This window comes from Trichomycterus rosablanca, chromosome 8 (genome assembly GCF_030014385.1).
Source record: "Trichomycterus rosablanca isolate fTriRos1 chromosome 8, fTriRos1.hap1, whole genome shotgun sequence".
In the NCBI taxonomy this organism is placed as follows: Eukaryota; Metazoa; Chordata; class Actinopteri; order Siluriformes; family Trichomycteridae; genus Trichomycterus; species Trichomycterus rosablanca.
Genome location: NC_085995.1, coordinates 16,704,155 through 16,725,734, shown reverse-complemented (window position 1 = coordinate 16,725,734; position 21,580 = coordinate 16,704,155). Strand labels below are relative to the sequence as shown.

Genomic DNA, 21,580 nt, shown 5'->3' with positions numbered 1-21,580 from the left:
CTGAGGGTAAAGGTGATGGACTGGCCAAGCATGTCTCCAGACCTAAACCCAATAGAACATCTTTGGGGCATCCTCAAGCGGAAGGTGGAGGAGCGCAAAGTCTCGAATATCCGCCAGCTCCGTGATGTCGTCATGGAGGAGTGGAAAAGCATTCCAGTGGCAACCTGTGAAGCTCTGGTAAACTCCATGCCCAGGAAAGTTAAGGCAGTTCTGGGAAATAATGGTGGCCACACAAAATATTGACACTTCAGGAACTTTCACTAAGGGGTGTACTCACTTTTGTTGCCGGTGGTTTAGACATTAATGGCTGTATATTGAGTTATTTTGAGGGAAGAATAAATTTACACTGTTATATAAGCTGCACACAGACTACTTTTCATTGTGTCAAAGTGTCATTTTGTCAGTGTTGTCCCATGAAAAGATATACTTAAATATCTGCAGAAATGTGAGGGGTGTACTCACTTTTGTGATACACTGTATATATATATATATATATATATATATATATATATATATATATATATATATATATATATATCAGGCATAACATTAAAACCACCTCCTTGTTTCTACACTCACTGTCCATTTTATCAGCTCTACGTACCATATACTGTAGAAGCACTTTTACTTAAAATTACTGACTGTAGTCCATCTGTTTCTCTACATACTTTTTTTAACATGCTTTCACCCTGTTCTTCAATGGTCAGGACCCCCACAGGACCACTACAGAGCAGGTATTATTTGGGTGGTGGGTCATTCTCAGCACTGCAGTGACACTGACATGGTGGTGGTGTGTTAGTGTGTGTTGTGCTGGTATGAATGGATCAGATACAGCAGCGCTGCTGGAGTTTTTAAACACCACACTGCAGGTACTAGGTAGGAGTGTCTAATAGAGTGGACAGTGAGTGGACACAGTATTTAAAAACTCCAGCAGCGCTGCTGTGTCTGATCCACTCATACCAGCACAACACAGACATTGTCCCTGCAGTGCTGAGAATCATCAACCACCTAAATAATACCTGCTCTGTGGTGGTCCTGTGGGGGTTCTGGCCATTGAAGAACAGGGTGACAGCAGGCTAAAAAAAGTATGTAGAGAAACAGTGGACTACAGTCAGTAATTGTAGAACTTCATTTACATTTTCGGCATTTAGCAGATGCTTTTTTGCAAAGTGACTTACAGTACTGTGACAGTACATTCTAAGCAATTGAGGGTTAAGGGCCTTGCTCAAGGGCCCAACAGTTGCAAACTGGCAGAGGTGGGGCTTGAACCGGCAACCTTCTGATTACTAGTCCAGTACCTTAACCACTAGGCTACAGCTGTCTACCTTCAAAGTGCTTCTATATGGTAAGTGGAGTTGATAAAATGGACAGTGAGTGTAGAAACAAGGAGGTGGTTTTAATGTTATGGCTGATCAGTGTATATATACAGGGTGAGTTAAGTCACAGGACACTCTTTTATTTCAGAAACAAAAGGGAAAATGACATCTGAACATTGCCGCCATCTTGAAAGCCGCCATATTGGATCAAGGGCAAGTTTTTCCAATAGGAAGGTGGTTATGTAGCATATCAAAGAAGACCAGAATTTTCTCAGAAATCAATTGCCGCAATCTAATTTGCAATATCTCTTGTGGTTCAAAAGTTATCAACACAAAGTTCAAAACTTTTGTTGTTCGTTACAGGTAACTTAAGATAGAATTGACCAATTTCACACAGCACTGTTGCATCCCTCATAGCCAAATTTCGAGAAACCGGGACTGTGGACAACAAGCCATGTGGTGGTCATCCGAAGACCGCTACCGACGAAGAAACCTCAACAATGGTTTTGGTAACCTTTGCGAAATGTCCACGACGCAGCACACGACGTCTCGCAGCAGAATGTGGTGTCAGCCAGTCATCTCTTGTACAGATTCTTCATACCAATAAGTGGCACCCCTTCAAGATCCAGCTGCAGCAGAAACTATCAGAGGATAACCCTGATAGCTGTGTCGAGTTCTGCACCTGGGCACCCGCATTTGCACAGGGCATTCTTTTCAGTGACGAGTCCAATTTTTATGTCAGTGGTGAGGTCAATTGCCAGAACGTGAGGTACTGGAGTGACAAAAACCCTAACTGGACTGCACACACCACAGTCGTAGGTGATGTGAGGGTTATGGTGTGGTGTGGAATATGGGGCACCCGTGTAATCGGACCCATTTTCATCGACCAGACCCTAAATGCTCAGCGCTACATGACAATGCTACAGGAAACAGTGTTCTCATCCATTCTGAATTTGAAGATGGCAGTTTCCCCTGTTATTTCCAACAGGATGGGGCTCCACCACACTACGGAGCAGGTGTTCGTCAGTGGCTGGATATTCAATTCCCTGGTCATTGGCTTGGCCATCATCGTCCTGTGGAATGGCCGCTCAGATCACCCGACCTCACACCACTCGACTTTATCTCTGGGGTCATCTCAAACAAATTGTGTATGCTGAGAAAATCTGCAACAAACACCACCTTCAGCACCGCATCATGGAGGCTTGTGACAGCATTTCTCCAGAGATTCTCGTGTGGGTTCATAACGATTGGATAAAGCGCCTTCAGATCTGTGTTCAGCACCAGGGACAACGCACTGAACACGTCGAATAGCTGTGCATTACAGGGAACGTTCCTGGTTGTTGTTGCAACATTCTGTGTTGATAACATTTGAAACACAAGAGATATTGCAAATCAGATTCTGGTCTTCTTTGATATGCTACATGACCACCTTCATTGGAAAAACTTGCCCTTGCTCCAATATGGTCAAGTCAAGTCAACTTTATTTATATAGCGCTTTTTACAATATACATTGTCTCAAAGCAACTTTACAAAATCCAGGACCAACAGATACAAAAACCCCTGTTGAGCAAGCCGAGGGCGACTGTGGCAAGGAAAAACTCCCTGAAAATTACAGGAAGAAACCTTGAGAGGAACCAGACTCAACAGGGCCCATCCTTCTTGGGTGGTCTGGAGGATACTTTAAATAAATACACGATTTACACAAATCATACAAACACAGAATTGAATGATCTAAAAGTCATACAGTGGTAATAAATAGATAAATAAACAATTAAATAATAATAGAGTTGTTATCCGCTCTAGTCTTCAATAAAGTCTGTAGTGATTTCTTGTCGTTGCAATTACTCCAGACCCGTCACATCTGACAGGAGCAGCATCGTTGTCCCGGCAGTCTCGACTTTAATCCTTAACCTCGGCGGGTAAACAGGTTTCCATCAGAATGCCCTCGGGGTAAAACAACAGAGAATGTAGTTAATAATGTACAATGCTAGTTGACAAACAGTTTTACAGAGAGTTTTAGACTCCGGCAGCCCTAATTATTACAGCATAACTAAAAGGGAGAGCGAGCAGGTAACAAGGTCATGAAGGCTTTCACAGGACATCAGCGCCCACCTCTCCTACCCAAACCAGAGTGATTGGACAAGAGAGGCAGAACGACAGCGACCCAACATCCCTGATCACCACAAGTTTCTATGACCAAGAACCCCCAAGCTCTGCTCCTTTGTCTATATTAATCAAAAGCCTGAGAAAATAAATATGTTTTCAGTTTAGACTTAAACATTGAGACTGTGTCCGAATACCGAACAGAGGCAGGAAGAATATTCCAAAGTTGTGGAGCTTTGTAAGAAAATGCTCTTCCACCAGCTTTGGTCTTTTTAATTTTAGGAACTATAAGTAACCCTGCATCTTGTGAACGAAGTGGACGTGCTGGGTTGTAGTAATTAATAAGCTCACTCAGATACTGTGGAGCCAGACCATGTAGCGCTTTATAGGTTAGTAAAAGTATTTTGTAATCAATGCGAAATTTAACTGGCAGCCAGTGTAGAGATGATAGAACAGGAGTGATATGATCAAATTTTTTAGTTCTAGTTAGCACTCGAGCTGCTGCATTTTGAACTAACTGGAGTTTGTTTAAGGATCTACCAGAGCATCCAGTTAGAAGAGCATTACAATAATCTAACCGAGAAGTTATAAACGCATGGATCAGTTTTTCGGCGTCATTAACAGATAGTATATTTCTTATTTTAGAGATATTACGCAAATGATAGAAAGCAACTCTAGTAATATTATTAATGTGTGTATCAAAGGAGAGATCTGAATCTATTGTGACACCTAAGTTTTTTACATATGGTGGCTTTCAAGATTGTGGCCATGTTCCGGACATAGCCTAAAAGATAGGCCCCCTCACCCATTACTTGCTGGGGTATTCAGATTTGTCATTTTCATTTACATTTACATTTTCAGCATTTAGCAGACGCCTTTATCCAAAGCGACTTACATTACAGTTACACTATATAGTCTGAGCAATTGAGGGTTAAGGGCCTTGCTCAAGGACCCAACAGCAGCAACCTGGCAGTGGTGGGGCTTGAACCAGTGACCCTCTGATTACTGGTCCAGTACCTTAACCACTAGGCTACAGCTGGCCCACATTTTCCCTTTTGTTTCTGAAATAAAAGAGTGTCCTGTGACTTTTGACTCACCCTGCATGTGTGTGTGTGTGTGTGTGTGTGTGTATATATATACAGTGTATCACAAAAGTGAGTACACCCCTCACATTTCTGCAAATATTTCATTATATCTTTTCATGGGACAACACTATAGACATGAAACTTGGATATAACTTAGAGAAGTCAGTGTACAGCTCGTATAGCAGTGTAGATTTACTGTCTTCTGAAAATAACTCAACACACAGCCATTAATGTCTAAATAGCTGGCAACATAAGTGAGTACACCCCACAGTGAACATGTCCAAATTGTGCCCAAATGTGTCGTTGTCCCTCCCTGGTGTCATGTGTCAAGGTCCCAGGTGTAAATGGGGAGCAGGGCTGTTAAATTTGGTGTTTTGGGTACAATTCTCTCATACTGGCCACTGGATATTCAACATGGCACCTCATGGCAAAGAACTCTCTGAGGATGTGAGAAATAGAATTGTTGCTCTCCACAAAGATGGCCTGGGCTATAAGAAGATTGCTAACACCCTGAAACTGAGCTACAGCATGGTGGCCAAGGTCATACAGCGGTTTTCCAGGACAGGTTCCACTCGGAACAGGCTTCGCCAGGGTCGACCAAAGAAGTTGAGTCCACGTGTTCGGCGTCATATCCAGAGGTTGGCTTTAAAAAATAGACACATGAGTGCTGCCAGCATTGCTGCAGAGGTTGAAGACGTGGGAGGTCAGCCTGTCAGTGCTTAGACCATACGCCGCACACTGCATCAACTCGGTCTGCATGGTCGTCATCCCAGAAGGAAGCTGACGCACAAGAAAGCCAGCAAACAGTTTGCTGAAAACAAGCAGTCCAAGAACATGGATTACTGGAATGCCCTGTGGTCTGACGAGACCAAGATAAACTTGTTTGGCTCAGATGGTGTCCAGCATGTGTGGCGGCGCCCTGGTGAAAAGTACCAAGACAACTGTATCTTGCCTACAGTCAAGCATGGTGGTGGTAGCATCATGGTTTTGGGCTGCATGAGTGTTGCTGGCACTGGGGAGCTGCAGTTCATTGAGGGAAACATGAATTCCAACATGTACTGTGACATTCTGAAACAGAGCATGATCCCCTCCCTTCAAAAACTGGGCCTCATGGCAGTTTTCCAACAGGATAACGACCCCAAACACAACCTCCAAGATGACAACTGCCTTGCTGAGGAAGCTGAAGGTAAAGGTGATGGACTAAACCCAATTGAGCACCTGTGGCGCATCCTCAAGTGGAAGGTGGAGGAGTTCAAGGTGTCTAACATCCACCAGCTCCGTGATGTCATCATGGAGGAGTGGAAGAGGATTCCAGTAGCAACCTGTGCAGCTCTGGTGAATTCCATGCCCAGGAGGGTTAAGGCAGTGCTGGATAATAATGGTGGTCACACAAAATATTGACACTTTGGGCACAATTTGGACATGTTCACTGTGGGGTGTACTCACTTATGTTGCCAGCCATTTAGACATTAATGGCTGTGTGTTGAGTTATTTTCAGAAGACAGTAAATCTACACTGCTATACAAGTTGTACACTGACTACTCTAAGTTATATCCAAGTTTCTTTTCTATAGTGTTGTCCCATGAAAAGATATAATGAAATATTTGCAGAAATGTGAGGGGTGTACTCACTTTTGTGATACACTGTATATATATATATATACAGTGTATCACAAAAGTGAGTACACCCCTCACATTTCTGCAGATATTTAAGTATATCTTTTCATGGGACAACACTGACAAAATGACACTTTGACACAATGAAAAGTAGTCTGTGTGCAGCTTATATAACAGTGTAAATTTATTCTTCCCTCAAAATAACTCAATATACAGCCATTAATGTCTAAACCACCGGCAACAAAAGTGAGTACACCCCTTAGTGAAAGTTCCTGAAGTGTCAATATTTTGGGTGGCCACCATTATTTCCCAGAACTGCCTTAACTCTCCTGGGCATGGAGTTTACCAGAGCTTCACAGGTTGCCACTGGAATGCTTTTCCACTCCTCCATGACGACATCACGGAGCTGGCAGATATTCGAGACTTTGCGCTCCTCCACCTTCCGCTTGAGGATGCCCCAAAGATGTTCTATTGGGTTTAGGTCTGGAGACATGCTTGGCCAGTCCATCACCTTTACCCTCAGCCTCTTCAATAAAGCAGTGGTCGTCTTATAGGTGTGTTTGGGGTCATTATCATGCTGGAACACTGCCCTGCGACCCAGTTTCCGGAGGGAGGGGATCATGCTCTGCTTCAGTATTTCACAGTACATATTGGAGTTCATGTGTCCCTCAATGAAATGTAACTCCCCAACACCTGCTGCACTCATGCAGCCCCAGACCATGGCATTCCCACCACCATGCTTGACTGTAGGCATGACACACTTATCTTTGTACTCCTCACCTGATTGCCGCCACACATGCTTGAGACCATCTGAACCAAACAAATTAATCTTGGTCTCATCAGACCATAGGACATGGTTCCAGTAATCCATGTCCTTTGTTGACATGTCTTCAGCAAACTGTTTGCGGGCTTTCTTGTGTAGAGACTTCAGAAGAGGCTTCCTTCTGGGGTGACAGCCATGCAGACCAATTTGATGTAGTGTGCGGCGTATGGTCTGAGCACTGACAGGCTGACCCCCCACCTTTTCAATCTCTGCAGCAATGCTGACAGCGCTCCTGCGCCTATCTTTCAAAGACAGCAGTTGGATGTGACGCTGAGCACGTGCACTCAGCTTCTTTGGACGACCAACGCGAGGTCTGTTCTGAGTGGACCCTGCTCTTTTAAAACGCTGGATGATCTTGGCCACTGTGCTGCAGCTCAGTTTCAGGGTGTTGGCAATCTTCTTGTAGCCTTGGCCATCTTCATGTAGCGCAACAATTCGTCTTTTAAGATCCTCAGAGAGTTCTTTGCCATGAGGTGCCATGTTGGAACTTTCAGTGACCAGTATGAGAGAGTGTGAGAGCTGTACTACTAAATTGAACACACCTGCTCCCTATGCACACCTGAGACCTAGTAACACTAACAAATCACATGACATTTTGGAGGGAAAATGACAAGCAGTGCTCAATTTGGACATTTAGGGGTGTAGTCTCTTAGGGGTGTACTCACTTTTGTTGCCGGTGGTTTAGACATTAATGGCTGTATATTGAGTTATTTTGAGGGAAGAATAAATTTACACTGTTATATAAGCTGCACACAGACTACTTTTCATTGTGTCAAAGTGTCATTTTGTCAGTGTTGTCCCATGAAAAGATATACTTAAATATCTGCAGAAATGTGAGGGGTGTACTCACTTTTGTGATACACTGTATATACATATACAGTGTATCACAAAAGTGAGTACACCCCTCACATTTCTGCAAATATTTCATTATATCTTTTCATGGGACAACACTATAGACATGAAACTTGGATATAACTTAGAGTAGTCAGTGTACAGCTTGTATAGCAGTGTAGATTTACTGTCTTCTGAAAATAACTCAACACACAGCCATTAATGTCTAAATAGCTGGCAACATAAGTGAGTACACCCCACAGTGAACATGTCCAAATTGTGCCCAAATGTGTCGTTGTCCCTCCCTGGTGTCATGTGTCAAGGTCCCAGGTGTAAATGGGGAGCAGGGCTGTTAAATTTGGTGTTTTGGGTACAATTCTCTCATACTGGCCACTGGATATTCAACATGGTACCTCATGGCAAAGAACTCTCTGAGGATGTGAGAAATAGAATTGTTGCTCTCCACAAAGATGGCCTGGGCTATAAGAAGATTGCTGACACCCTGAAACTGAGCTACAGCATGGTGGCCAAGGTCATACAGCGGTTTTCCAGGACAGGTTCCACTCGGAACAGGCTTCGCCAGGGTCGACCAAAGAAGTTGAGTCCACGTGTTCGGCGTCATATCCAGAGGTTGGCTTTAAAAAATAGACACATGAGTGCTGCCAGCATTGCTGCAGAGGTTGAAGACGTGGGAGGTCAGCCTGTCAGTGCTCAGACCATACACCGCACACTGCATCAACTCGGTCTGCATGGTCGTCATCCCAGAAGGAAGCTGACGCACAAGAAAGCCAGCAAACAGTTTGCTGAAGACAAGCAGTCCAAGAACATGGATTACGGGAATGCCCTGTGGTCTGATGAGACCAAGATAAACTTGTTTGGCTCAGATGGTGTCCAGCATGTGTGGCGGCGCCCTGGTGAGAAGTACCAAGACAATTGTATCTTGCCTACAGTCAAGCATGGTGGTGGTAGCATCATGGTCTTGGGCTGCATGAGTGTTGCTGGCACTGGGGAGCTGCAGTTCATTGAGGGAAACATGAATTCCAACATGTACTGTGACATTCTGAAACAGAGCATGATCCCCTCCCTTCGAAAACCGTTTTCCAACAGTGAACATGTCCAAATTGTGCCCAAAGTGTCAATATTTTGTGTGACCACCATTATTATCCAGCACTGCCTTAACCCTCCTGGGCATGGAATTCACCAGAGCTGCACAGGTTGCTACTGGAATCCTCTTCCACTCCTCCATGATGACATCACGGAGCTGGTGGATGTTAGACACCTTGAACTCCTCCACCTTCCACTTGAGGATGCGCCACAGGTGCTCAATTGGGTTTAGTCCATCACCTTTACCTTCAGCTTCCTCAGCAAGGCAGTTGTCATCTTGGAGGTTGTTTGGGGTCGTTATCCTGTTGGAAAACTGCCATGAGGCCCAGTTTTCGAAGGGAGGGGATCATGCTCTGTTTCAGAATGTCACAGTACATGTTGGAATTCATGTTTCCCTCAATGAACTGCAGCTCCCCAGTGCCAGCAACACTCATGCAGCCCATGACCATGATGCTACCACCACGATGCTTGACTGTAGGCAAGATACAGTTGTCTTGGTACTTCTCACCAGGGCGCCGCCACACATGCTGGACACCATCTGAGCCAAACAAGTTTATCTTGGTCTCGTCAGACCACAGGGCATTCCAGTAATCCATGTTCTTGGACTGCTTGTCTTCAGCAAACTGTTTGCTGGCTTTCTTGTGCGTCAGCTTCCTTCTGGCATGACTACCATGCAGACCGAGTTAATGCAGTGTGCGGCGTATGGTCTGAGCACTGACAGGCTGACCTCCCACGTCTTCAACCTCTGCAGCAATGCTGTACACTGACTACTCTAAGTTATATCCAAGTTTCATGTCTATAGTGTTGTCCCATGAAAAGATATAATGAAATATTTGCAGAAATGTGAGGGGTGTACTCACTTTTGTGATACACTGTATATATATATATATACACGTATATATATGTACGTATATATATGTACGTATATGTATATATACGTATATATATATATATAATATACGTTTTTAGTGGATCACTGTAGTGGATCAATTTTAGGACAAATGAATGCAGCTAAATACAGACACCCCCTTGAAAAAAAACCTCTTTACACTGGCATGCTCTATACTGGGGCGTCAGTGTACCTTTAAACATGTCAGTGACCTAAAGCATACAGCCAGAACATCACTGGAGTGGCTTTGGATCAGGTCTCTGAATGTTCTTTAAGGTAGCCAGCCCTGAATCTCATCAGACATCTGTTGAGAGTCATGAACATGGCAGGTGAGAGATGCTTTCCATCCAAGCTATCAAATCTTAATAGGATCTGCCACGAAAAATATGATAAGCTGCCCAAATTGACATGTGCAGAGACATATCAAAGAAGACTTGCAGTTGTAATTGTTCCCAACAGACTTAAGGATCTAAATACTTTTATGAGTAAGATATATATATATATTTTTTTTAATTAATGTTTAAAAAAAACTCTAAAACATTCTAATTTTGTCAATAAGTTATTTTGCAATGAGTCATAAATTGTAGAATAATTGCAATGCAGTGTGCAGTATTCTACTCTTAAGGAGATGAGAGACAGATTGGAAAAGCACACACTTGGTTCTATAAGGGCCAACAATTTAATTTTATTAGGACAAAAAACAAGCCATAAAGTAAACAAACTATGTCCAATCACTTTAGATATCAGTAGGTGAGTTCTAGATAAATTTGAAGGAAACATAGGGATACACAGTGGCAGTGTATCCTAAATTTCTTTTTACTTTATTGCCAACAGTAAGAACTCAAGATATTTCATGCTTTGTCTAGTCAGCTTAATTTTATTTGTTTATATACATTCATTCAGGCCTGCAACACATTACAAAAAAAGTTGGGTCAGTTAAGCATTTACCATATTGTAACAATGCCTTGACATGAAAGATACTAAGCGATGAAGTGTTTTAAGTGTTATTTTGTCCTATGCTTCCTGCAAACACATCGTAGTTCTCTACACATTCTTTATTGGGGACATGTCAGGACTGCAGGCAGGCCAGTCTTGTTCAAAAAAGCATGGACGTCCCTCGAAAAGATGTACTTTTCTCAGTGTACTTTTCCGCATTAATGCTGCCATCACAGAAGTTAAATTATCTTTACCAAGGGTGCTGTCACAACCCCCTAACATGCCTTTGCCCTTTGCGCACAAAAATTCCTCCAGATTCCTTGAATCGTTTAATGATAATATGCACTGTAGAGGGAGAAATATGCAAATCCCTCCCAATCTTTCTCTGAGGAACATTGTTATTAAACATTTTAAAATTTTTTACACACATTTGTTCACAAACTGGAGATATTCTGCCCATCTTTGCTTTTCAAAGACTCCAAATCATGATTACAATAACCTGTTGACATCACCTGTTTAAAATAAAAACAATTTTTTTATTATCTCATTACTACTCCTAAATTGCAAAAAATTAAATGAAGCTGACCAGTCATACAATAATATCTTGGGTTCATACTGTCTGCAATGAAAGTCAAAAGTACATTTATAAAAAAAGTATGTTTTTTTTTTTTTTTTTTTTTTTTTTGCATTTTACATACTTTTTCTGATTTGAGGATGTAATAACAGTGTTTGTACTTTATTGTTGATAAGGTGTCGGTTGATGGGTAAGACGGCAATTAACATCCATTCAAAATGAAATCCACAACAAAGTGTGCAAAAATTCACAAATTTTTTTATTTTTTAATCCACTGTGTATGTAAAATATACTGAAATTTTAAATAGTTATACATGCTCTTACCTTACTGTGATTGCCGATAATCTGCCTACCCCTGTTGAAATAGCATACCGTTTATCAGAAACTGAAAATCCTTATGCTAGGCCTATAAAATGTATGAAAGAAAAGGCTTCTTTGAGAACAGATACCTTAAGAGGCTTTTTAATTTCTATGTAATCATAGTTGTTCCTTATATTATCCAAGTTCCCTACTTGTTCCCTACATATAAAATTCTGTATGTACATAATACATATAGACATATAATATTCTGTATATGTCTTTCAGGTGACATGTATGAAGTTGGGGCTGAGAGTGGTCGGTACTACTGTCTGAATGTGCCATTACGTGATGGAATTGATGATCAGAGTGAGTGACCTAACAGAGTAAGCGTTTTGCTTAACTGTGATATAGCTTTGCTAAAAATGTTGACGTGGTTGCTGACTTGCATCTTATGACCAGTGCAATTTTTACTGTTTTATAACATGATTTCTGTTACCAAAACACAGATTTACAGATACAGAAAAATGTGATTTTGCAGGTTTTTAATGCTTTTCGGTATACAGAAATACCTTCATCCAATTGTAGATCGTATAGAGAAACCAACAGCACTATGACCTTTATTGTTAGTTGTTAAACATAAAATTAGGGGTGTCAGCATGCAGCTTTGATTTGACAAATACTACTAAGTCAAACAAAAATCCTAACTATTATCTATTATAACATTGTACTCTTCTATTAAATAATGAACAATTTAAAATTTGTAAAAACACTTTTTGTTTTATAATACTTGAAGTTCTCATTTTTAAATGTAATATAAATATTTCATTCATAATTTATTAATTACTTTACTTAAGTTTTTAATATTGTTTCAGAAAAAAACACCTTTATTTATTATTTGTTTTGCCACACCACTGGAGCCCTTAAAGCAATAGCCACATTTTGTGTGTTCATTATTTAATTATTTTAATGGATTGAATAGTTTACAGAAATTACAATAGAGCCTTGAGCTTTGAGAAAGTTGTTTATATTTACATTTCTAACATTTAAAATTTAGTGGGTCTGTCCAAAAACCTACTGAGCTTTCTACATAGCATTTTGTGTCATCCTACGCGTGCTCCCAAGAATTAGCCTGTCCAAATTCTTAGATGCCTTAAAATGCTGCATACTAAGACTGAATAATGAGGGAGCATCTGATGCTTCCTTAGCGGTGAAGGCAATCCCAGCATTCAGTGCAGCTCTCACAAAAAATTGCAAATATGGCGGACGAATGCGGAGCAACAAACAAACAAATGTTAATACATTTTCATTGATATTTAATTAGTATAAATGTGCAAGTAAAAGTGTAATTTATTTGCAAATTCGGGCCTGTCAGTGACAATTTAAATGTTTTCGGCCTGAGGCTAACTGTGTTAGCTTAGTAAGCAAAAACTGTGGTGAAATAATCGCTGTTGTACGTAGTGGGTCCACATAATATGCGTTATAAGTCGATGTTTTATTGGAATCCTCTCTACTTAGGCAGCTGCCTAGGTAGGCAGTACGCAACAAGGCAGCTTACTTGGTTTTTGGACAGACCCAGAATGTTCACAAAACAATGTGCATTATGTCAAATAGCAACACCTTGATAGCCAATTAGGGGTTATGTGTTTTAAATTACTTGCCCAACTCTTTGTAAGAGACCTTTAGTATACTAGACTGTGAAACAAAATAAAATTGTGTCAAGGAAACATTTTTTATTAATCACTGTAATTATAGCAGATATGGAAAAAAGCTAAAATGAGGTTGATTTAGCAAATAATAAGATGTGGAAAAATAAGAAAATACAGCTAAGTTAGACCACCGTTCTTAATTTAGTCAACAAACTATAAGGCCACTTATCATCTGGGTTGTGACACCCAGTCACTCCTGAATAAAAATGTGATTGTGCAAGATAATGATCTATGAATAATAAATTCAGAGGGTTGCAAGGAAGTACTTTTCAAATTATATTTATGCCTAAAGATGAGTAATCTAATTTGTGCAGACTAGTACACTCCAGTACAGCACAAAAGAAAACAATAAAAATGACAAGAATAATGTTGCAATTAGCTGCAGCAATGGTCTAGTTAAAGTACATAGACTTTTTTTAAGGTGAGGCAGAAAGACTTTTCTTTTTGTCATGTTTATGATGTGTTGTGTAGCCAGTGGACATGTGGAGGTTTTGATAGGTAGAATAAAAGTTATTTTGACTGCACTCTAAATACTGTGCAGTGTGTGTGAAACAGTAACCTTACCATAGCTAACGAACTAATTTATCTCACAGTTTAAGGATGGAGTATTTGGAATACAGCAGCTCTCTTCTTTGCTGTGTTCATTATCAGCGAGTAAACATTTTTTTCTGCTAGATACACTCTTGTGTTCCTAATGCTTTTGATTCTTTTTATATGCCTATACACAGTTGTTCTCTAACTTACTAGTTTTTAATTGAAATAATATTTAACCTCTCTCTAAAAGGTATTACAGTGATGTATATAGAAATTAATGAAAATTTGCAGCAACAAGTCTCAGTAAACAAAGAATGAATATTTAGTTATACACGTAAGCAATTTTGATAACAAATATGAACACGTTAATTTTAATTTAAAAATAAAAAAACTGTAGTTATCCTGAACTGAATTCCATTTGCACTAGTACTTTTTTGCTTTTAAAACCTTTAATAAGCAATCTGATTAAGTGCTATCAAGCTTCTGACACATCTCTTCACCCATTCTTTTCATGCAAATGCCTCCAGCTTATTAACGTTTAATGCCTTTTGTGCTGCAACTGCTTTCTTTAATCCCAACAAAGATCTATTTAAATTTGGACACTAAAAGAAGCCACTATTCCAGGACTGATTCCTTAACAATGCCTTGATTAGGAGTGTGATTGGGATCATTGTCTTGCTGGAAAGTCCAGTTATCAGCGAGGTTCAGTTTCATTGCAGAGGGCATAAAATTTCTCATCTTCATAACTTACTATTTCTGTGGGTCCATGATAGCGTGGTTAAGCCCGCCAGTTCCTGCAGCAGAAAAATATATCCACCTCATCACTAACCCAACTCTAGACTTGACCGTGGGATAGTATTCCACTGGTCATAAGCCTCAATTTTCTTGCACCAGACAAAAACAGATCAATTTGGCCAAACAGTTTAAGTTTTGTCACTCTATCATACTCCCCAGGCTGATCCAAATTCCTCTTGAAAATAATGTTGATACCGCACAAATACAAATAATCAGTTATGAGCATTTTTAAGTTCTTATAAAGGTATTGTGGGCACCTGGTTTATTGCTTTTATGAAAATAATTATTATATGGCTACATCTTATTTAATATTTTTTCAGTTCAAGATTTTATTTATTTGATTTTTTTTTACTATTTTAGGCTATAGACAATTGTTCCAGCCAGTCATCAAGCAAGTAGTGGACTTTTATCAACCAACTTGTATTGTACTTCAGGTAATGTTTAATGTTCTGCTTTAGACTACAAACATGTTGTTTATGCTGCTAATTATTCTTATGATTTTACATATACTTTCTCAATGCATGGTGTCTAGTGTGGTGCAGACTCACTGGGCTGTGACAGACTTGGATGCTTCAATCTTAGTATACGAGGCCATGGGTAAGATTAATGGTATAAACTACACTCTTTGAGACAGTCTGATAAAGCAGAGTCAGCGTTAACAGATTTTTACAAATTGTTATCTTATGAGTAACATGAACAAATATTCCACAATCCAGCATACCTAGTAGAAAACTTAATTGATGTTTTATCCTAAACCCTTAAGGCAAATGATGGATAATCTAAAATGTGATAGCTCATTGGTTAAGACTAGTAATCGGGTGGTAAGTGGTTCAATCTCTAAATCTGCTAAATTGAACAAGGTCCTAAACCTCAATCACTTGGACTGTCCAAATGTCACAATTGTATTAGATTCAAGTGTCTGCTAAATGCCGTAAATGTTGATGTTGCAATGAATAAGTAACAAAGTTTATAAAACACAACCCCTAAAAACATTTAATATATTAACATTAACTCATCAACTAAATACTTTTTTCCTGTCTTAAAGGGAATGTGTGGAGTTTGTAAAGAGTTTCAAGATCCCTCTTCTTGTGCTAGGAGGAGGAGGCTACACTGTACGCAATGTAGCTAGATGTTGGTAAGTTAGTTGTACCGTGTATGGATAAACCAGTTAAGAATTAGTTTTAGTGCCAGTTTATAGACAAGCATCTATACACTGAACACAATAAAATGGGGGAACTACTTTTTTAATAATTCGATGAATTACAGTTACAAAAATAACCTGCCAGTGGCATAGTGTGGTTTGATTTTAACAGGACACTTTTACCTGTTACCTGTTAGAAGTCCTTTCTTTCTATTGATCTACTGCTGGACCTACGAACAGTGGGGGCCATAAGCCATGACATTAGGTCCCCCCCCCTTGTGTCTCCACAACAGCTCTGACATAGACTCCACAAGATCACTAAAGGTGTCCTGTGGTATTTAGCACCAGATACCACAGCAGATCCTTTAAGTCCTCCAAGTTGTGAGGTGGATCCTCCATGGATTGTTATTGTCTGGGGAATTTGAAGGGCAACACAGCGCTTTGAACTCTTTGTCATGTTCCTTTCTACATTTTCTTGCTATTTTGTGAAGTGCATTGATTAGAATGAGATTACGATTGGGACGGTGTTCTTTGGCTTGCAAGACTTTTTTACTCATTACATAACAATGGTCCCTATGGCCAAACAGTTAATTTTATGTTTTATTAGACCAGAGGATATTTCTCTTAAACATTAGATTTTTGTCCACATGTGCAATTGTAAACTGTAATCTGTTTTTATGACAGTTTTTGGAACAGTGAACCTTTCAGGTCGATACAGTACACTGTTTTATTGTTGATGTACCTCTTTTGTACCAGTTTTCTCCAGCATGTCTATAAGGTCGTTTGCAGTTGTTATTTGAATAATTTTTATTTTTCTCACCAAGGTATGTTCATGTCTAGGAGAAGGAATGCCTTTCAGTCTTGAGCGTTATGATGGCTGCCTGGTCCAATGGTGTTTAAACTTGTAAACTGTTAGAATAGATAAATGTGAATTATGGTAACTTCAGGGATTTGGAAATTGCCTTCAGTGATGTGCCAGACTTAAGGTCAAAATTCTTGTTTTAATGTCTTGGTTAATTTTCTTTTTATTTTCCCATCATGTCAAGCAAAGATACTTCCACATGTACATCTTCAGTTTACTCAGAAGTGATACTGTTTTCTGGAATTTTCAGGCTATTTAGAGGAACAGTCAACATGATGTATGTAACATGATGGCCTGAAATTTGAGATGTGCTTTATAAGTAAAATGATCTGTTTGTCGACATAAGATATCCCAAACAACTTGCTAACTTGTTGACATGGAATCTGTGTAGGGGATAACTATGAATTTTAATTATTACTTCAATCTAAGTGTATTTAAACTTATGACTTCAGCTATATATTACCCTTGTGATGAAGTAATTGCCACCCTTGGCAGTAACAATCAAATTGCAGTCAAACATTTAAAGTAACTTGTGATGATTCGTTTATATTGCTGTGGAGGTTTGTCCATTTCTTCTTGCAGAATTGTTTTAATTCGGCTACAATGGAGGGTTTTTGAGCATGAACTGCCCATTTAGTCAGGAGTCTGTCTATAGCATCTGAATGGAATTCAAGTGGAACAGATGCTAGTTTACTACTGTGACTTGTTTACCACATCACCTTTCATCATCCGCTGGGGGCGCAGATGTGGTCTACAGGCTTAAGGTGTTGACCCATTGGGGTGGAATTCAGTTGCAGGATAGAGAGCTTTTGGTCTGTCTAAAAAGAGCATATGCAAAGATGTCTCACAGCGTTTTTGCCTTGAATTGGTATTTTGGTATTAGTATTGGTACTTTCTTTTGGTGTAATAGTCTCAGGTTGCATTCGTATTGCTTTATCGCAGTAACATGACATCAAGCAATGCTGTTGGCTTGAAGTTCTTTTACTTTAATAAGTGCTTTTCAGCTTTGCTGTACTTGGATTGAGATCTTTATATTATATAAAGTACATGGTAAAATACCTAAACTACAACCCCAAATCAGAAAAAGTTGGAACAGTATGGAAAATGCAAATAAAATAAAAATGCAGTGCTCCTTGCATTTACTTTTGCATGACTTTTATTTGATTGCAAACAGTTTGAACTTAAGATATTTCATTTTTGTCTGCTCAACTTTTTTTTAACAAATTTAATTTGTTAATATACCTCCATACCTCCTGCATTTCAGGCCTGCAACACATTCCAAAAAAAGTTGGGACGGGGGCAATTTAGAGCTACTAATGAGGTGAAAAAACTAAATAATTATGTGATTCCAAACAGGTGATGTCAGCAGGTGATTGTAATCATAGTTTGGTACGAAAGCAGCATCCAGGAAAACCTGAGACTTTAATGAGCAAAGATGGTCAGAGGATCTCCAGTTTGTCAACAAATGCATGAGAAAATTATTGAAACGTTTAAAAACAATGTACCTCAAAGAAAGATTGGAAGGGATTTGCATATTTCTCACTCTATAGTGCATAATATCATTAAACATTTCAAGGAATTGGGAGGAATTGCAGTGCGTAAGGGCCAATGGCGCAAGATTAAGCTGAACGCCTGTGATCTTTGATCCCTAAGGGATTACTTTGGCAAACCTTTGGCAAACCCTACAATATGGAGTTACATGCACAATTGCCACTTAAAACTTTACTGTGCAAAAAAGAAGCCTTATGTTAACCATGTCCAGAAGCGGCCTGAAATGTAGAAATGGATGTTTATTAATAAACGAAATTAAGTTGACCAGACAAAACATGAAATATCTCATAGACAGTTCATACTGTCTGCAATGAAATAAAATTCAAAGTAAGTGTAAATGTAACTGTGTGTTGTTTTTAATTATTATTTGCATTTTCATGCTGTCCCAACTTTTTCTGATTTGGTGTTGTATTTGCAATTGAGAAACGTTCTTTTTGAACTGCTTGACAGTACTCTCACAAGATCAGTGGTGAAGGAATGCTTACAAAGACTGTTGTATCCTTCTTTTATTGTGTTCTTCCTTATCTCTGAGATGAGCTCAAAACTAAAGAACTCCACTGTGTTTCTGTATATAAATGATTTATGGAATTTTCCTTGCATAATATACATATAGGTTTTATCTCTTGATGCAGTGGCAGAATGTGTTGTGACAATGGTTTTCCAAAGTACTTCTGATCCTAATTATCATATTAGCATTACGGCTTCTCATGCAATTCTGTCTGAGGTCAGACAGTGGTTTCTGGTCTTGCCATACACAGACTGTAAATTTTACAGATTTTGTGAATTAATTTTGTGAAGTTTGGCACAAAGTGGTAACCCACAAGCCATCTTTAATGGCGGATCCTTCTTTTATACCCAGTTATTTCACAGAGGTAGAGCCCCTGACTCCAGCACCAGAGCTCTCAAGGGGTGACTGGGTGACCATCATATGGCCAAGTGGCAATATTTTCAGGTTCGCTTGTCTAACAAGTATTTCCTCTTTAGTGACTTACCTGCTGAGAAACCTGTTAATAAAAGTGCTTTGGCTGAAGGAGGCTCTTATATGCAAATTGCCACCCCCATAGAGACACCAGCACCCACAGTCACCTGTATTCTGAGCGCCAGGATGCCTGACCTCAGATCAAACCTAAAAGTGCTGGATAATGCTAAACATAAATTTTTTAAGATTAGTGCAGATGTGAATAACAATGTTTGAGACGATCTGTAGTTACAAAGAGTGATGTTAAAGAGTTGTGCAAGTTAGCTAGATAGTATAGATAACTGGTCAACTTTTGAAAACCTGTTTTTTTTTAAAGTGGAACAGTGTCCACCCTTTGTGAGAGAGTGTTGCTCTTATTTCTTGTAGCATAGCTGGCAGGCTTTATGATGTCAGTTTAGGGACAGATAGAGGTAATTGGCTGTTTAGAGCTGATAGTCTGTGAGTTGCTACAATGTTTAGGTCCCAAAATATTGAAACAATGTCTGTTCACTGTGCCATTCTCAACATGTTTTAATTACCTGATTAGTTTAAATCTAAATTATAATAAAAATAATAATACATTTAGATTGCTTTGGACAGCTAAACATTAGATCACATTGTAAATGATCACAACTTTGCAAATGCAATTTGGACATGACCATGTATTTTACCCTATTCTAATTTTCCGAATAGCAGATATTTACAGAGTTTATATGTATAACATATATACATTATTATTTGTGCTGGTATAAATAGTGCAACAGTGCAGTGTGCAAATATTGATGTGCAATTTGCAAATACAGATGGTATATACAAATGAAATAGTACTTTGTAAAAAGTAGAGTTCTGTGCAATACAAAGTGTGCAGTAATACTTTTTTAAAGTGATGAGGTGGAGTTCAGGAGGGTTACAGCCTCGGGGAAGAAGCTCTTCCTGAGTCTGCTGGTGCGAAAGCAATAGCTCCTGTAACGCCTGCCAGATGTAAGCAATGTGAAAAGTCCATGGTGAGGATAAGAAACGTCCATCATGATGTTTCTCGCTCTGTCCAGGCAACTTTTGTAATAAATGTCCTGAATGGTGAGTAACTGGGGGCTGGTGATGCGTTGGGCAGTTTTAACCACCCACTGGAGAGCTTTGCGGTCAGTTACGGAGCAATTGCCAGACCACACAGAGATGCAGCTTGTTAGAATGCTCTCAATGATACAGCAGTAGAGGTCAATAAGTATTCTGGGGCAAAAGTGGGCTTTCTTGAGTCTTCATAGGAAGTAGAGGCACTGTTTTGCCTTTCTGACCAGGATTGCTGTGTTGAGGGACCAAGAGAGATTGTCAGAAATGTAGACGCAAAGGAGTTAGAGAAGCTAGACACCCTTCACTGATGTAGATATGGGTGTGTGTCTGACTTCACGTTCCTTTAAAGTCCACAATAATCTTTTTTTCGTTGTCCCTGTATTCACCTTCAGGATGTAGTCTTCACACCATGCAACCAGGTGCTAAACCTTCTCCCTGTATGCTGTTTCATCATTGTCATCCGCAAACTTGATTATGGAGTGGGAACCATAAACAAGAACACAGTCGTAGGTGAACAGGACTCACGACCTGTCATGGAGGATGTGTAGAACTTAACAGAATGGGGACTGTTATTTCAGTTAAGTCCAGTGATGTATTGATACCAAGTTGGCTGAGCTTTAAGATCAGCTTGGAGGGATTCATCGTGTTTAATGCTGAACTGACGTTGATGAATGGCATTCTAACATAGGAATTGTACCAGTCCAATTGGGTCAGTGCAGTGTGGTGCGCAGGATAGCATCCTCTATTGACTAGCTGGGGTGTTATGCGTGCTTGTCTAATATAGCAGGTAGAAAGGATTTAAATTGAGAAAGAAGTAGTTTTTTAAAGCACTTGTAAATGATGGGGGTGACTGCAACAGGTCGAAAATTGTTCAGTGCTGAAACAGTTAAATGCTTTGGCAGTGACATAATGGCTGCCATCTTAAAGCTTGTTTGAATCATAGCCTGAGCCAGAGACAGATCATTTATTCTGTTTGTAGCAATGTTTGTAAACACTTTGTAAAGAAATTACCCCAGCAATAGTGTTTTGACAATCTGTTTCAATATTATATCTTTAAAATAAAAAAACATATCAACAGTAAAAACATTATAATTGCTTATTTTTTTTAGCAACTTGCCTCTCTTGCTTCCATAAAATGAGGTGGCAGTTATCTTTACATGTGCAGAACTCCAGTGAAAAATAACTCACCCCAACAAATGTACATGCCTATTGAAATCGCTATGCCTTGTCAGAATTTTTGCCTTTTGTCTCAGTATTCCATAAAAATGATTTCAAGTCCAACATTTCCCAGCTATATTTACATATTTAGCACTGAAGCCTTTATGGGATTACAATGTCCTTTGGTGACTTATGACCTCCACACAGGACTAAAATTAATTTCATAAAAT

At 39.5% G+C, this 21,580-nt stretch overlaps 1 protein-coding gene across 4 annotated transcripts in view; it reads left to right on the top strand.

The window, feature by feature from the left end:
* The window catches only part of hdac3 (histone deacetylase 3), a 63,916-nt gene that overhangs the window by 28,334 nt on the left and 14,002 nt on the right, over window positions 1–21,580 (top strand). For all 4 annotated transcript variants that reach the window (XM_063000531.1, XM_063000530.1, XM_063000533.1 and 1 more), the window contains 4 exons: window positions 11,863–11,943; window positions 14,973–15,046; window positions 15,145–15,209; window positions 15,658–15,747. In XM_063000531.1, the coding sequence (XP_062856601.1) occupies window positions 11,863–11,943; window positions 14,973–15,046; window positions 15,145–15,209; window positions 15,658–15,747 (310 nt within the window). The remainder of the gene's footprint in view (window positions 1–11,862; window positions 11,944–14,972; window positions 15,047–15,144; window positions 15,210–15,657; window positions 15,748–21,580) is intronic.